The 18,405-nt window shown below is 35.6% G+C and overlaps 1 protein-coding gene across 1 annotated transcript; it reads left to right on the forward strand.

Moving 5' to 3' along the window:
- Positions 1-6,550: 6,550 nt before the first annotated feature.
- Positions 6,551-8,325, forward strand: LOC306911732 (uncharacterized protein). Its single transcript, XM_079487292.1, has 5 exons — positions 6,551-6,619; positions 6,702-6,812; positions 7,271-7,408; positions 7,500-7,610; positions 7,849-8,325. The coding sequence occupies exons 1-5, from the start codon at positions 6,571-6,573 to the stop codon at positions 8,028-8,030; spliced, it is 591 nt and encodes a 196-aa protein (XP_079343418.1). The 5' UTR covers positions 6,551-6,570; the 3' UTR covers positions 8,031-8,325.
- The last annotated feature ends 10,080 nt before the right edge of the window (positions 8,326-18,405 follow it).

An 18,405-nucleotide genomic window follows, 5' to 3' on the forward strand; every position in this document is an offset into this window, starting at 1 on the left:
AACAACCTGTCACATCACAGTTCAACAAGACAGGCAAGGGTTAAACATTTTAGTGCAATATAAACATTTTGAAATCTTTCAATTTATCTCAATTAGACAAGACAAAAAGAAATGATAAATAATCTGGCAAAATACACAATTTGAATCCTAAATAATGGGGAACAGCATGTTTAAATTTGAAATGCTTGATTTCATTTGGCAAACACATCTTACACGAGCATTTTGTAGAGCATTGACTCGACGAGCGGTTCAGATGGCGGTTAGACTCGAGACCCATCACCGCTTCCCTCAATGGTCCCACTCGCAGCAGAATATCTTGTGACGGATGGATATTAAAAATTTTCTGCATTCCTGATATCCTTCTCCCTTTTAAATTTCCGATTAACGCACCCACTTAGCTGCTTCGTGTTTGCATTTTTTGAGTTGTGTTGTGTTGGCGCTTGCCGTCACGCCACCGGCTCAGTGCACGTTGATTGGTGTTACCGCCCGCGGGGCCCTTTAGAGGTCGGGGGCCCTGGGCAATTGCCCAAATGACCTCACTGGTCATGCCTGTTTGATTTCAACCGCAGCTTCCTCAATATCATTTCTCATTAAACAGCCAGCTGACCTGTTTAGCTTCATTACAGTGTCAATTATGACATGAAACGTTAATCCTTATATTAAAATCTCATCATTAAAATCACAATACACATTAATTAATGTGACATTTATGTATACAAATCTAATGAGGTATTTTCACATGTAAAACTTTGGGTTTAGGACCCATAAATTAATGTTCTAATACTTTGAACATGTTGACCATCAATTTAAAAACATAAGTTAACCGGTTGCCTTAATTCCCCTTAACACAACAATTTAACTAAACATTTTAAGGCAACCAGGTAAGTTAATACAACAAAACAGTGAGACAATGTCTGTTAACATTATGGCGAGTTTTACTTACTTTAAAGAAGTTACTTCAGGTAATGCTAATCCTCTGTAAATATGGTAGATATGCTTTAAATGTCAAACTTTTCCTGTTTAAAATAAGTTTTCTGCAGTTTTTCCAAGTATGTGATGCTTGAGAAAGCACTTCTTTTAGCTTTAAGTCAGGTAATTCAATGAAATGATCATTTAACTGGACCTAACTGTTATCTCTTTATGTGCGTATAAATGTTGTTTATGTTGTTTTCCTGATCACATGCACAGGATAACTGTGGGAACAAGTTTTCTCACTCGACTGAATGGGTTAGGTTTGGTTTCCTTGAAACTATCTGAAAACCTTAGACGTGTTTCAACACCTAAGTGTGTCCCGGATCGGGTGGGGGAAACCGATTGCAAGTTTGATCACTTGTAAACCTGAATACAAATATTCAATGCAGTTACACTAAAAAACAATGTACATATATAGTTCAACTCAGTTTTTTTTTGGTGCAAGATCTGGTGGCCAAAACTTACTGTCACTCCTTTGTTAGTCTCTCTATTTAATGCCCTCTTGTCTATTGTCTTGTGCTCGTTCGTTGTACATGTTTCCTGCTCTGTACTTGTTCATTGTATTCATAGTTCATGTTCCTGTTTCATGTATGTATATTGCCATTTCCAAGTTCCTTTTTCGTTATCCCTAGTTATCTATTTTTGCCCCCCTTGTGGGAAGTATCTGTTCCCCCATCGTGGGTGTTTGTTTTGTATTCGTTTTATCATTAAAATCTATTTGTTTACCCCTTCATCCCTGCTGCCTTGCACTTGGGTTCTTCCACCACGTTCACGACAAGCTGCTTCTAAAAACGAATAACTTTTTCTATTACTTTATATTATATATGGAGACTTAATATAAAAAAAAGATGACACAGTTTAAAATATTTTCAAAAATCAAGTTATTTTACTGTGCATTCCAATTAATATCGATTTTGAATATCAATAAATAAAAAACATGATTTTTGATATTTTTTTTAACATTTAAGAGTTAAAAGACTTCTCTCTTTTTGGAAATAAACTCTTCGTATCTTGTTTAATGTATTTTTACTATGCACTTTGTGACTCTTTTAAACGTGCTCTAAATAAAGAACTGAAAATGCAGGAACAAAATGTGATGTTTAATGAACTATCCAGTCCAAGAGTAATCACAAAAAAACTCAAATGAAGTAAAAAGGTAAAAACAAGATCACACACGAATCCCAAACATGTGACCGTAGAATGAAAATGTGTTGTAGGCCTGTAAAGTCATTCAGAAAACTTTAAGGTTTCTTTGAATGTAAGAATGCCCACCTATTCTGAAGTTTTACTTTCTCATTCCAGCGTCTGCTTTTTGCATATTCTATAAAAAGGACCCTGAAACATATTTTATTTTATTCCCCTCCTGGTGGAGATTTTATCACATGATCAACCTAGATTGAATTACATTATTTTTCAAGACATATTACAGCTCAGTATATGTGAGAACCTGAATTGTATGATATGAAACATATTTATAGATCTTTGAAGTTCATATATAAAATCTTTATTATGTAAACAGTCATGTCCTATCGCTCATAAATAAGACCAAGATTCTGTTTTCTTCAAATCAGCAAATTTAACATTCCTGCCATCGAATATAGCAATGAGATTTGAAAGTGACATACTGTATTTTATGTACTGCTGTAGACTTATATTTATGTATAAAATAAAACATATCCTCTTGAAAACTTGTTCTGGGGAGTTGTACTATATAACACTAAAGAGTAAAAACAGAAACAATCATTATCTGTAATATAATAAAATAAATCATCTTAAAAGCATCTGCTAAATGAATAAATGTGAATGTAATTTCTGTTTTTTATTTACGTTGATAAACCCTGCAAAACTTTAACAATTGTCAACTTACTGTCCCTACTTTAGTTTTTTGTCTTTCTGTAAATGGCAAATATTGGGGTTCTGGTCATTATTGAACTCTGGTAATTCCATTATCCAGATATACTTTATGAGTGTAAAGAGAAACATGTCAATACTTATTTACTTACAATACTTATAACAATAACTGAAGCTAGAAAACAATGCAACATATGCTAAAGCCATGTTAGTCACTTTAGCTATATTATTATTTATTCCTTATAGAACAATAATCTACAGTAAAATTACAGGGAATTAACCAAAATAATCACGCTAAAAATACAACAGCGTCAGTTCTTCGACTTCTACAAAATAATTTCCAAGAAACATTCCACACTTTTGATAAAAAACGGCTTTTACATTTTAAAAATGTCCATTGTTTTTCTGAACGGTTGACATCATAAAACCTGCCAAGACATGTTTCTCTACGTATAGCTTGTTATGTGGCTTACACAGAATGCTCCCCTATAAACATTCACAGATAGGGCTCAACCTCTGCAGAGTACATGCCCTTTTTGCCCTTACACTCTGAACTTCCCATTTATGGTGTGGCTTTTTTTCATTCTTGCAAGGGTAATTGTTGTCATTGAAGAAAGATCTTGTTGTGTGAACAAGTACAGTGTTATTCAGAAAGATAATATGTGTGAAAACACATGCTTGAGTGATACCCACACAACACGGACACATATGCATCAATAATTAAATAATGATTTCTGACAAACAAACCTGTTTGGTTCAACAGATTTCAGAGACATGACCAAAGAGATGGCATTGTGAAAACCAGTCAAGGCGAGTTTCTAAGCTTTAATTCCTTTTAGTTTTGTGGTCTACACATAACAACCAGCCAATCTTTATTCTCACTGATTGCAGTGCTGGACTGGTAATCTGGCATACCGGGCAAATGCCCGGTGGGCCGATGCACTTGGGGGCCGATATAATATTATATTATATTTTTTTAATCGGCCAACGACCGGCCCATAAAGCAGGGACAGCGGCCCATTGGTTCATTTTCCATACTGACACTGGGCTGGCCCAATCATCTCTTAACAGACTCCACGCGAATTTTTCAACTCACGCGAACTATGGGAAGCCAAATAATCCAAAAGTGGGACGAGACAGCGGGTATTACAGAGCTCGCGCCGCGCTGAAATGTCATCTGCGCGATTCAATCGCCCAGCCAGGCGACTCCTCGTCAGCGCACAGGGACGTGTTTCCTAGCGCCACCACCAGCGCTGCGCCCGCCCATATTTAAACAGCGCAAACCGTACACTCAAATGTACAATAAAGAAACCCCTCATTCTTTAAAAACATTTACATTTGTTCTCTGCTGAAGTCTATCAGTTTTTCCCTACAGAAGACAAAGGAAATCAGGATGAAATGCATAATTTTTTTTATTATTATCTTTAATAGTGTACAAGTAAACGGTAGTGTTTTGCATCAATACTTTGAAGAACTGGGACCCGTTTCAATAAGGAGGTTCAAGCAACACTGAGTTAAAATATGAACTCTGAGTTGATTTACTCAGATAATCGCTACTCTGAGTTTTCTGTTTCAGAACAGCTGGTTTCTATCAGTTCAATCCACTCTGTTCACCGCGGCTTTAAAAAGACATCATCAATTGAGCGAAGATAACACGATTCACCATGGCAACGCCACGTGACAAAAAGCGCTCCGTTTATTTCTCGCCAGTCGAATTGGAGGCACTATATATCTATATCTATATATATAGATATAGATATATATAAACATATATACACACTTTTATGCACACTTTTCCCTTTTTCTGTTTGTTCTGTAGTTTTATTGATCTGATATCAGAAAGCGTCTATTTGATGTCTGTATTTGCATCTGCAAGACATCTAGGCCTACATAGTTTGCTCATCTGCAGTTCGTCTCGGAGACGTCTGCTGTCAGACGTCATATAGACATCTAGAAGATGTCTGTTACATGTTTATGATTTAGAATGGATGAACAACAGTTCATTCTAAGATGTTTAGCAGATGTTTTTACGTAGCAGATGTTTCCAAATTTCCAGCTCATTAGCAGACGTATTGCAGACGTTCAGACGTCTCCGAAACGTATAGCAGATGAGCAAACTATGTCTTGAAAATGTCTTGCAGATGTAAATGCAGACGTCAAATAGACGTAAGCCAGATGGATTGTGCTATCTGAGATTGGCCTCTAACAAACAAATGAGCAGCAATGGCAGGATTGTGTTTGATTTTAAAATGATTTCAAAGTGTAAGATTTCATGTTAAAGGTCTGTATGGGTGAGCAACATGCTATACTGTAAGTACATCGGAGGAAAGTGATTGAAATGAAAGAACAAACTTCTGATTAAATCATTCTTTTTATTTAAAAAGGAGAGTGGAAAGAGCAGTTACAACATTTGACTGTGGTCCAATATCTTCCTTTAAAACAGCATAAAAATACCTTACAGATTTACATGGTGCGGAACTAAATACATCAAAAGTGATCTATAGGGCATGATATTTCCTGTTCTGCTATGATCTGTTTGTCATTTGGATATTCAAACTGCAATGGGTAATGTGGTTGCACAAGAATGGCTTCATATTAAACATGAAAAGAAGGTCTGTGGGATACAGACTTTCAGCAAAGCTCTGTCACACATCCCATTTTGCACATATTTACATGTTTCAAAGGATACAGCAAAGCATAAAAAAGGACCATTCAAAACTATCCGAATTATATTTACATGTGTTTTTTTGTAAATAGGCCTACTGTTTTTAAATGTAAATACTGTATACATAACGCACAAATACACCCCAGATTATTATAACGTTTTGAGGAAATAAAATATGTTTAAGTTGAATGTGGTGCTCGCTGATATTGGATGCTTTATGTGTAGACAGTTTCCAGTCTGGAGACGAGTGTTTTTGATTTATTCTTTGTAAAATGACAAGTGGGTAAGTTTAAAATGTACTTACACTCCTTTGTAATGCAAAGTACTAAATAGTGAAGTTGAGGCAACTCAGAATAATAAGGCAACCTATCACAAGCACCTTTTATGAGTTATGTCAACCAACTTAAAATATCAACAACTCAAAAATCTAAACATTAAATGACATAACAAAGTTATTTTGTTGGCTCCTGTTGATTATTAAATATATTCTAAAGAGAACAAAACATTGATTTCAAACAGTTTGTATTAAATGCACATTTTCATTCGGGCACAGCTGTTATCTAATGGTTAGTTGGATTGTACAGTATGTCATGGATTTGAGTATCAGTACTAGCAGAAAATTTAGGGACAGTTCTCTCTTCCACTCTTATTACCCTTCAGACGAGGTGCCTTACCACCAATTGCTCCTCAGGTATCAAAGCCTGTAAGCGATCAACGTCTAACTACTGTACAATGTTGCAACACCTCAGGGAAAACGGGGGGAACGGGAACTTTGATGAAGGAACCATTGAGGTGGAAAACAAAATAAATCACAATAAATAAGTTTCTGCAGACATTATTTTTTTAATGACAGACATCAAGGTAAAAGGATAAAACAAGATCACACACGAATCCCAGACATGTAAACGTCCAATGAAAATATTTTAAATAAAGTCATTCAGAACCTTTAAAGTTTCTATGAATTAAAGAATCCCCACCCTTTCTGAAGTTTTACCTCCTCATTCCAGTCTCCACCTTTTTCATCGGCTATAAAAAGGACCCTGAAAAATATTTTATTTTATTCTCCTCCTGACTCACCTAAGATGGATCTGAACATCTTCGTTGTTCTCTTTTGTACTCTTTTTACTGGAGGTAAGTAAAATACAAATTTCATGTTTTATTAGCTACAAATACAGATAATTTAATGTTTCTGCCTCATTCTGTTCTCTTTCAGGCTGCTCATTTAAATGTTATGGGTGCGCAGGCACTTCTTGTGTTCCCAAAGAAACGACTTGTCTCACGGCTTCAGAAACCTGTTTTAGTGGCACAACGGTAATAACTTCTGGTGAGTGTGATGGAGGGTTGATGCATTATTGCGGATGAAGGATCTTAGAATCTGAGTTACTCACAAGTGACATGTGTTTATCCAAGAGAAATACTGACTTGACACTACGGATGTCTGTGATTTCCTTTGATTCATTTACATTATTTTGATTACTGTTGCCATTTCTTTAGAACATCGTCACCATATTAAAAACCTTGAGATGGAGTCAATCCCTTTTTCTTTTTTCAGCAATTGAAGACAATGGGACCCAACAAAACAATACGAAGCATTAATAAATAATAAGTCAAATTAAACTAATATATGAGTTAATATGTAGGAAAATAAGAATAGAAACAATAATTTTTAATCTTACTCATCTCTCATGATACAAACACACACACAAATCTTCTGGGACACTCAAATCCTTTTAATATTTTACTGGTCATGAAGCATCAATTGTTTTTGTTGTTGTTTTTTAGGTGGCACTACGGTTACCACAAAGGCTAGGGGTTGTTTTCCGACAAAGAGCTGTATCAATGGATATGTTAACTTTGGCTTTTTCGGGACATCTATGCAGTGCTGTACCACAGACCTCTGTAATTCCCAAGATGCCCCAGGTATTGTCTTAGATATACAGTAACAGCACTAAACTAGACTGTATGGATACCGTAATGTTTGCATTAAGCTTAATATTGGTTTCGTCCACAGATCCCAGCTCTAACACCGCCACTGGAAAACAATGTTACAGCTGTGATGCGAACGGATGTTCAAACAAATTAAACTGTTTACAAATTGATGACATCTGCATTTCAGTCAAATGTGAGAATACAAGATTTTATTCCAAACATATGATACACGTAGATTGAATTACATTTTGAATTGCCCAATTTTTCAAGATATATTTTACAGCACAGTATATGTGCAAACGTGAATTGTACACAATTGCATTTAACATATTTGGAGATCTTTGAAGTTCATATTTGAAAATGTTTATTATATAAACAGTCATATCATTTCACCCATCAATTATGACCAAATTCTGTTCTCTTCACATCAGCAAATAGTACATCTCTGCCACCGACTTTAAAAGGATGTGCCTCCAAAAATTCCTGTGATTCTTTACCACAAAGTTTCAAAGACATTTCGTGCTGTCAGGGGAATCTGTGTAACAGCGCTGAGAGCATCACTCAGAATCTCCTCCTCTCATTGCTGTTCATGTTCTACATTCTCTTCTTCTGAATTCAGCAGAACTTCACACAACATAGCATGAGATTTGAAAGTGACATGCTGTATTTTATGTACTGGTGTGGACTAAGGAGAATTTTTATGTATAAAATAAAACACAACCTCTTGTAAACTTGATCTGGGGGTTTCTATTCAACACATTCTACTATGTAACACTAAAGAGTAAAAACAGAAACAATCATAATTTGTAATATAAAAATTTTATAATAATAAAGCATCTGCCAAGTGAATAAATGTGAATGTAATTGTTTATTTCAGTTGATAATCTTAATAAACACATAAAAACTTTAACATATTGTCCCTTCTTCAGTTTTTCTTCTTTCTGTTGTGGGGACTGAGAGGCCAAGGAAAGGAAACACCAGCTTTACTATGAAAATAATTTGTACCCAGGTCAAAATCTCAAACATAAATTTGTTGCAACAAATAAAGTACCATACCGTCAAACAAAGGGGAAAACTACCCAGCAAGGACGGAACAAAAACAGAGCTTATAAAGGAAAAGATCGGCCCATTCTGAACAAGAGGGGGAAACCAAGCATACATTACATTTAACACATAACACTAAACAAATCTAAATGGAATTAAACAAATACAGCTGAAATCTAAACTAAAGAAATGCGAAATGAACCAGATAATATAAACATAAGTAAAGAAATAAAATCAACAAAGATTCAACTGGAAAAATATAGAAAACAAACAAAGAACATCCAAAATCACTAAAACACTCAAAGGCTTCAGTTTATACAGTAAAGAGTCTGACTACTAATGAGTCTCTTTCTTACATCGTATCTTTACGTGATTGTTAAGCAGTGGCGGTTTTAGGCACGGGCGAACCGGGCAGTCGCCCGGGGCGGCATTTTTTCATGTCACGTGGGGGGCGGCACCGGCACGAGCAGTAAAAGAAACTCTGGGCCGCCGCAAATCTTATTATCTATTAATAATCTTATTATCCGCCGGTTATCTATTATCTATTCATTCATTTTGTGGGGAATTGGCAAATTGGCGCCCCTGTATGCTGAAAAGATAAAGGTATGCAACTATAATGTTCTCTCTGTATTATGATTAGTGTATCGATGTTGCCATGTTGTGTGAAATGACACTGCTGTGTTTAGCCTAGTCGTTAGAGCGCCCGACTCTCATTCAGACAGACTCCGGTTCGGGGCCCGCGCAGGGCAGGTAGAACCGACACCACTTAAACAACAATTTGGGTTTTTAGTCAACAAACACGAGATCTAATTTCACCATAATATTGTGCTTTGCAACAAAACTGTTACAAGTTCAGTTATTATTATTTATTTCCATCAGTTGGGTTAACGTAAGGTCCCGTAATGAGCAAACAGAATTTTCCAATCTGTAGCTAGTTTCTAAGACGAACATAACCTTTGCTATTTATTTGCTACATCACACATGTCATGAATATGAAGGTTTTATGCATGTTTATGACAACTGTCATTAAGTGTCATTCGCTCAATTATGACATTTTTAATGCAAATATTGTTTGTTTGAGGTCTTTGTTGACAACTTTACATTAACCAATACATCTTAACCTGTCATAATTGTCATAAAAACATGACATAGCAGATTAATAATTGAATGTAAGACACTACTTAGCTGGTGTTTCGGCATCTAACCATATTGTATTAGAGACTGAGAAACGGGGACACTTCTGTACTTCTGTTGGTTTTGACATTGGCTGTCATGAGGCCATTATAACTGTCATGAATCTTTTTCTGACCACTTTTTTTTCCAGTGGTACAAATTGAATGTCAGTAAAATATCATTAAGTGTTAATACTCTGTCAAATTGTTAAATTTATAACAATGTCATGTATACTTTTCTTGACCTCAACTACAGTGGTACAATTACATTTTAATGACAAATTCAATTTGTACCACTGTAGTTTAGGTCAAGAAAAATATGACATAATTTAGTTTTTTCGAGGGGGGGGGGGGGGGGCGCTCAAAGATGTTCTCGCCCGGGGTGCTATTCAATGTAGAACCGCCACTGTTGTTAAGGATACAATTTATGAGCATGGCCCACTTCAGCACAGCTCTTCAACAACTCTGATTGGCCAGTACATTCATACCATGAATTTGATTGGCTGTAAAGCGATGTCATCCACATTCGTCATCTTATTTAGATTACGACTGTCATAGCTAGTTTTTTAATGTGCAGGGACTGCTTTTCCTCTTTTATCTTGAATTTGGAGATCAGTTTTTTTCACCTTGTAATCTCTTTCAAAGTCTGTGTTAATTTCCGACCCCGATGTAAACAATGTATGTTGGCAAACGATACTATCTGTTAATGGAGCCTAACGTTAAGTTACAAAATGGAAAGTTGTTTAGGAATCCAAAGCCAAAGCTAAACAGTGAAACTTATTTAGAGTACGTAACATTATATTTTTAAGGCCCTACTTTGGTTTATGGAGTGTCTAACAACAAGTTTAGGTACAGATACGCTCATCCTCCTATCCGCGAGCATAGTGTCATGTGATTGGTCAGATGGTGTAGTCCGTAGTGATTGGTCGAACGCGTTTCATCGTGTGCCGCAAATGAAACACCTATCATCATTACAGGATTATGGTTTACAGGTGGTTCGATATTATATAAAGTGTGTAGCTTGAGGCCGAGTCTGACGAAGAAACATCCGAAGACGTTCATCAACAAGATGTTTCTAAGTGGCAAGTGACCACTCTTGTCATAAAAACGTCCAGTGTGACAACATGCATGTTGTGCTTTTGCTTATCATTGAAATAAAATATGTATATAATATATATATATATATATATTTACTTAAAATACTGTTAATACGTTAACAATAATATTATTACTGTGCATATGTTGCATAGAGCATTTTAGAAAGTACAGGTGCTTGTCATATAATTAAAATATCATCAAAAAGTTTATTTATTTGAATAATCCCATTCAAAAAGTTAAACTTGTATATTATATTCATTCATTACACACAGACTGATATATTTCAAATGTTTATTTGTTTTAACTCCAAATTCAGTATGAAATTCAGTGAAAAGGTTAAATATTGAAGACACCAGGTGGCACTCAAAACATCTGCAGAGGCCTTTAAATGGTCTCTCAGTCTAGTTCTGTAGGCTACACAATCATGGGGAAGACTGCTGACTTTACAGTTGTCCAAAAGACGACCATTGACAGAGTAGACTGCCTTTTTTACAAGCCGATAACTTTGTTATTTGTTAACCTTCGGACTAACAACTTGGCAGACTGCTTACTTTCAAACACTGCAACATAACACACTGACAATTGTAATTGTCATGATCTAATGTTACTTACTCTTTAAAACAAGATGCTTCCTTTTGTATATTTCAAAAAAGTATCCCTGCTAAGAATGATTAAAAAGACAGGTGACCTCTCTGTTTATAAACGCTGGGAAATAAGTGTAACGTTAGAAAGTAACGGCTCAACAATAATGGTATGGTTCAACAAAAACAATTACCTAGCAATGACTTGAAATGGCTAGCAAGCAAGCGTGTACGTTTTCATATACCATTTGTTTAGCAGATTATAGCAAGCCACTTCGATCGATATTCAAGTTTTACTTTCTCATTATAGCAAAACCATCTCTTGATCATTTTATTTACCTTCTGACCGACCAAGGTAGCAACTCAGCCTTGCTCTGCCCTAAAACTCTTGCGACTCAAGGTCCTGTTGCTGTCCATGGTGCTGATTCTGTAAGAATGTAAGAAACAACTAATGTGTGCTGTTGTTGGATGTAAAATGGAACATAAAAGGAGACCAGGACGAGACCTTTCCAACGAGCTCGGGTTGGTCCCGCTGCGACCTCGACAAACCAACATTAACCGATCCAGAAAGTCTTAGAGAAACAAGCCAGGACTCGTTGGAAAGGTGTCCGCCGGGGCATTCGAACCACGCTGACCTCTAAGTTAACCTTTCTGCATCCACCATTAAATGGCTTCAATACAATTCCAATTCATTTAGAAAGCACATATTAATACAGTAATGTTGGCCACAGTGCTTTACAAAATAACGTATAAATCAGCAAAAATAAATGATTAGGCAAAATTCTATAATTCTTCCAAATTTATCTTAGTCAAAATGAATTTTTCCAACTAAACTTGTTTTCTCCAAAAACTCAAATGCATCACCAAATGAATTCCATATCACTTGTCTCAGACCGACAAAAAAAATATGACTTGTTTTAGATTCATTAAGGCTTATTTCAACTCGACTCATTTCCAACATTACACCCACAGCACAATGACATCATTATATTGCTATTTTTCTGCTGAGTTTTCTTTCCGTCATATTTTTATGATTAACGCAACACAAAAATGTTTACCATTTCCATGTCAATATACATAATAATGTGCTCAGTTTAAATGTGTTTTTATATGATGTTTTTTTTAAACTATGGAGCTAATTATACTTGACTTAATTAAAAACTTGTTTCTGAAAAACAAACGTATAACCTTTTTATATTGTAGGGGCTAAGTCTTTAAGCAACTGAGTTGTTTGATCCCGGGATTTTAGCTGTACGCACTTTCCTCTTGTACTGTTGTTTGCTTCTTTGTTTCATTTCTATATAGAACGAACAGACCATTTCTCATTTGCATCACTATAGTTTATTGCCTCTACACCATCGTGCATACACTACATTTCGTTACACTGTACTAGTATATGTGTAATGACAATAAAGTTGAATCTAATCTAATCTAATCATATTCCCATTATATCCAATGTACATACAAACATGTAAAGCTTAAGATGTCCATTTATTATTTTAATTTGTTTTATTGTTTTTTAGCTTATGGTGTCAATGGATTACTTGCGTTGTTTCGCTTTGCCTTTGCGGTAAAAAAAAACTTTTTGCCCTTCAGGGTCAAACACCTGCCTTACAACAGTAGCTGGGTCACTTAAATACAAAATGCACCAGCGTGTTGACAGCGCCACTCAGTGGCTAAAATAGAAATAGCACACCTTAACACAGTTTGGCTCCTACACCACTCAAATTTGTGTCGGTTTAGTCTAGTTTAGTTTTATTTAAAGTTTGACATGGCAGGATATTGAAGGAAAAAAACCCTGAAATGTGTCAAACAAAATACATACTCATAAACAACCTTATGCACCTAGTTATAAGTGGAAAAAAAACAGTTGTACAGAAAACCCTGAAATACATCAGGTTATTTATTGTTGTCTCTTATAACTTTATACACAATATAATTTTTTTCTGTTCCTTGTACAAAAAGAAGATGATTCTGGTTCTTTAAATGGCATGGACACTTGTTCATATTTCGAATTTACTATGTGTGATATGTGTGAATTTACTAAAAGTTAATGCATACCCATAGAATGTTTGTCAACCAATCAGATTGAAGCATTCAACAGACCCGTGGTACACTATGTACCTTGGAGATCTACATCTTTTTGTTTTTGTTCATGAGTCTCTTGTTTGTCTTGAGCCATTAAAACGTTTATTGATCTTCAGAAAAATCAGACAAATGCATATTTCAGCCCTTTTCCAACAGCGGCTGTACGATCTGTCTTTTCACATTGAGAAACACAATTATTACGAAACATTTACGGATGCTCAAGAAGGCAACACAATACATTATAGATGTATAGTTCACCCTAAAATAAAAAAATTAAGATCCTGATGAAACCTCTCAACATTGACATCTCAAAGCTTCTTTTGCATTCAAGAAAGAGTCATATACAGGTTTCAAAAGACATGAGGGTACATGAGGGTGGCTGAACTATCCCTTTAAGAGCAAATGTAAACTTTTGAAAAGGATGATCGGTATTGTTAATTGTTATTCTTTCATCTTCTGGGAAAATATCCTCTCTAGCTTCTGGAGGGTTTTTGAAAGGTTAGAGTTGAATATACATGAAAAAAACGATATTGACATGTATTTCTCTTACGCAACCTAATTTCCTCCTGCTGTTCTGTTCAAGTTGATGTTAGTTTTGTTTTAATAAATCACTTTTTGTTATAGATGGAGTTTATAGGGGCAGTTTTCTCCTCCTCGTGTGTCCACTGTTCTTCTACTTACTTTGTCACTGAATTCAGCACAACTTCAGATTCTACAAGACCACAACCAAGAACCATTATATATACATCGCAACGCTTTACTATGGTTGTGTATTGCTTATAATTGCTGTTTTCCCCAATGTATACTTTAATATTACTGCAAAATGTTTTAAACTAGTAGAAACAAATTATTTATAATTATTTGTATTTACAAAATATTTGAAACGGGTGTTTTACTGCTAAGCAATATTTCACACACACAATGCCGGATCTATGACATTGTGTGTGAGATCCTGTAGAATGTGTTTTCTCTTTGCAAAACTGATTATCAATAAACAATGAAAAAGTATTTTTAAAAGAGTAAGGATCATTTAAAGGTCTATAATATTTCAAAGCTGAGCATTATTATGGCTTGACTTTTTCAATATAAGTCACTTCTATCTCATTTATTTTAGAGAATTAATTTCAGTATGATTTAATGGTGCAGGATGAGTTACAAATAAAGGTTTTTTTTTCATTTCTGTTGTTCACTAAATCAGTTTACATGTAGTCTACGGTATTGGAGTGGTTAACTGTATATGCTGACTCCACCAGCAGATGGCAGCAGGTTGTCTTTTTCATACACACAGGCAACATCGTGAATTCAAGAGTGTTTTCATCTACTTGGAAGAAGATGTAAGTAACCCCAGAACAAACAAAGAACTTTTAACACACACACACGCACACACATATGTTTTGTTATCTCCATGGGTACAGTCCAGGCGTAAAGAGTTGTATACTGTACATACTGTATATTTTATCCCCTAACCCAATCCCTAAACCTAAAGTGCGTACAAAACTTTTACCATTTTTAGATTTTCTAAAATTATCGTTCTGTTCAATTTATAAGCTTTTGTGACCGAGGAACCTCAATATTGGTGCCCACAGTAACACGGGACCTGACTTTTGATATCAACAGAATCTTAAAGCACAACATCAGGGACATGAGGAATAAATCAGCTGCACTGGACTTCATGTTTCTCATGGCTGGAATACTCTACAAGACTTTTAACTAGACATCATACACTTGCATCATTTTGAAAGTTTCAGATAGAAACACACTAACTGATCAAATCTGCAGAATTATTGCAACAAGTCCAGACTGGAATCTGGGCAAAAGTCTTGTAGTGTATTTTAGCCTTTAGTTGCTGATCGTAGCACATCCTTGAATGCATTCACACTTGTGATCCTTTATCCTCAAAGGGCTGTCTTAAATCTGACCTGGCCAGACATTTTACAATGCAAGTTCACAATGTTAGCAAATGATAGCAACACTAGATCAGGTGTAGCGAGAAAGGTATATACTGTATACAGTATATATGAAGAGTTTGGTTCCTAAATGAGGTATTTGGTTCCAAAAAATTACAATTTGTTTGCACATTTAAGTCATATTTACCTAAATATGTATATAGAAACAGAGTTTCAATTCTCACAAACAACACTTAAAGAACAGTGATGTTCGCTGGAAAGAAAGAGCAGCCGCAACAATCTTCTGTGGTAACACCTTCCTTCAAAACTGTGTCAAGACCTCCAGATGTATTCATAACACAAAATCCACTCTAAACCCTAAGCATCTAGTCTCATGGCAGTTCATGACACATGGGGCCAAATCAAATCATCATTTATTGAGATTGGACGAATTCACACGAATGAGCAACCTCCAAATAAAGATACGTATTCCCTTCAGATTGCGTTTATGTGAAAGATTGACACGGGGAAATAAAGGGAAATTCTCATGAACTCAAATCGATAGATTACAGTTTGTGACTTTCGTATTACAATGAGACTATGTTGCACCCAGATCAAATATTAAAGGAGTTTTCTCCTCCTCATGTGTCCACTGTTCTTCATCTTTTTCTTCAACTCTACAAGGCCACAACCAACAACTGCAACAACAGAAAACACATTTCAAAATCCTTCACTTAATCAGGTTTGTGTGTTGACTTGGTTTTACTGTAATACACCAAAAGCTGTATATCAAATTATCCAAAAATCCATTATATTATTAAATTGTTACTTATCAAAGTACAAACCAAAATCTTTTTCAGAAAAAGGTGATACGGTGAAATCACATGCTTTAGTGATATCCACACATGTTTCTCATCATGACACACATACAGTACACCACATTTACACTGATAACATTGTCATGATTCTGTCCTTCCGGTCATGAGTTTTATAGCGCTGTGGACGGACTCATGACAGTACCATGTCTTCTGTGCTTGTTGTGTCTTTTAAGTGAACGAATCGTTCTGGTTCACTGAAATCTCGAGCTCAGAGAGCACTTGGCTTAAAAGAGTGTCTAAAGCACGAGCTAAAGACATCACAGGCTTCATTAGGTTTTGCTCAGATCTAGATCTTGTGTGTGTCAAGACAAAATCATAAGGTTCTTTCTGTGCTAGAAGACAAAAGTATATATTTAAGTAATAAAAAAAGGTTAAAAAAAGGTTGTTGTTAAGTGATAAAATGATTTGTTGGTATGACGTCCAGCTTTGATAAAGTTTCCATTCTCACAACAACACTTTAAGGAAAGTACAGCACAATAGGAGGAAAGAGCAGCCACAACAACCTTCTGTGGTTTTCTTTCTTTATAACTGTGTCAAGACCTCCAACTTAGTTCAACAACATTCTTTTTAGTTAATGTGACTTAAAATTTTAAATTTAATGTTAACAATTGTTTTTGTTTCTTTCGTTATATTGATTTATTAGTCTTTTATGAATGAACCAAACACCTTGACGTACTGTATGCAACTCACAATGAGCAAGAAAAGCACAGTTGTGTCAAATAACCTAAACTAACAACAATGGGATCAAAATAATCAGTAACTCAAAAGGTGTTGTAGTTCGTTATAGAAATAGAGACGTTTGGATGCCGAGAAACAACTTGTTTATTAGCTCACCACGGGAGCAACTTAACAGCACGTGCCTCCAGTATACAAAATGTGTATTACCACCAGGGGACACTCCAGAACCACATATGAACATAGCTTTCTAATACACAGCCTATATGCAACTAGATTGCATATCATCATTTATCTACAGGTGTGTTGCGGAAACTTGAAATATTTAAGTATACGAGTTTAAAAAGTTAACTTTATCTTTTTAGTTATGTGAACATTTGGGTTTACAGTACACAAGCAAAATGTAAACGTTCAAACATGAATTGTTTTAGTTTCAGAGAAAGGGAACTGAAGTGGGTGGGCCACGTTCTCTTTCTCTTTTGATCTGCTATAAGAAAGGCTTTGAAGGGGCTTGTCTTTTTAATCACCGTCTTACTGACCAAATATGGATCTGAATATCTTCATTGTTCTTTTTACTCTTTTCACTGGAGGTACCATGGGCGCCGTATAGGGGGGAAAAGTTAGGACAATTCCAAGGGCCCCTGACTGACAGGGGCCCCAACAAATAGGTAAAAACTAATTAATTTTTAATTATATTATACACTATATAAATCATCATCATTTAGTATATTTAAAATAATAATAAAATAAAGGATGTCTTTTATTTAACGCATTTTGGCAATTAAAGTTAAATATCCCCAATGGACCTAAAAGTAAACATCCATATTGACCGAGCACCCCCCTGTGTCTGCATGAAATGGTTCGGTCCTGCCTCAGCGCACTCGTCATCAGTAACGTGTTTAGTTGCAGAAAGTCGCGTCGTGTCAGAAACAGAGACAACTATGTTGCGCAGTAAAAAATCTGGTTTTCAAAAAAGGAAAAGAAACTAAATTGAGAGAGCAAAGACAAAAGAAAGGGTGTCAATCTGTAACCCAGTTTTTCACCAAGAAAGGTGTGTAGCATTCAGTCTGAGTGGTATTAACCTGTTGTCCATAGTGAAATAAGATAGCTAGCTGCAGGCTAGTGTCAGCCTACATTTCATAAACATTTAATCAGTGCAGGGAAACGTTTAGCAAGATATTCATATGAAATCATTGTCCATGCCCATTTTAGCAGACTTAACAACAGATGAGTCAGCAGCACCCCAGTCTCCTCATAACTGCACCCCTCCCTGTCCCAGTGAAGAAGGTGAGCAACACCGTGTTAATGACTTAACCATAACAAAAAAGAAAGTGAAATATTTATTAGTGACAGAAATCAAACAAAATTGTTTCTCTCACATAATGACCATTATGACATAAAAAAGAACATCTTGTCTGTATGCATTTAGAAACAATGAGTAGCTCACCTCAACCTGCATGTAGGTTCAAGACAATATTACAATAATCCAGTTTGATGCGTTCATTTAGAGTGAATTTTGGCCGTTAAATGACATCTATAGATACAGACCTTATTATTCCCACCATG

Source organism: Barbatula barbatula (genome assembly GCF_947034865.1).
Source record: "Barbatula barbatula genome assembly, chromosome: 22".
NCBI classification, from domain to species: domain Eukaryota; kingdom Metazoa; phylum Chordata; class Actinopteri; order Cypriniformes; family Nemacheilidae; genus Barbatula; species Barbatula barbatula.

Bases quoted from the DNA above. Each gene is read 5' to 3' on its own strand.
- LOC306911732 (XM_079487292.1), top strand. From the start codon at position 6,571: ATGGATCTGAACATCTTCGTTGTTCTCTTTTGTACTCTTTTTACTGGA. The intron at 6,620-6,701 runs GTAAGTAAAATA...GTTCTCTTTCAG, and splicing joins TTGTACTCTTTTTACTGGAG to GCTGCTCATTTAAATGTTAT. The intron at 6,813-7,270 runs GTGAGTGTGATG...GTTGTTTTTTAG, and splicing joins CACAACGGTAATAACTTCTG to GTGGCACTACGGTTACCACA.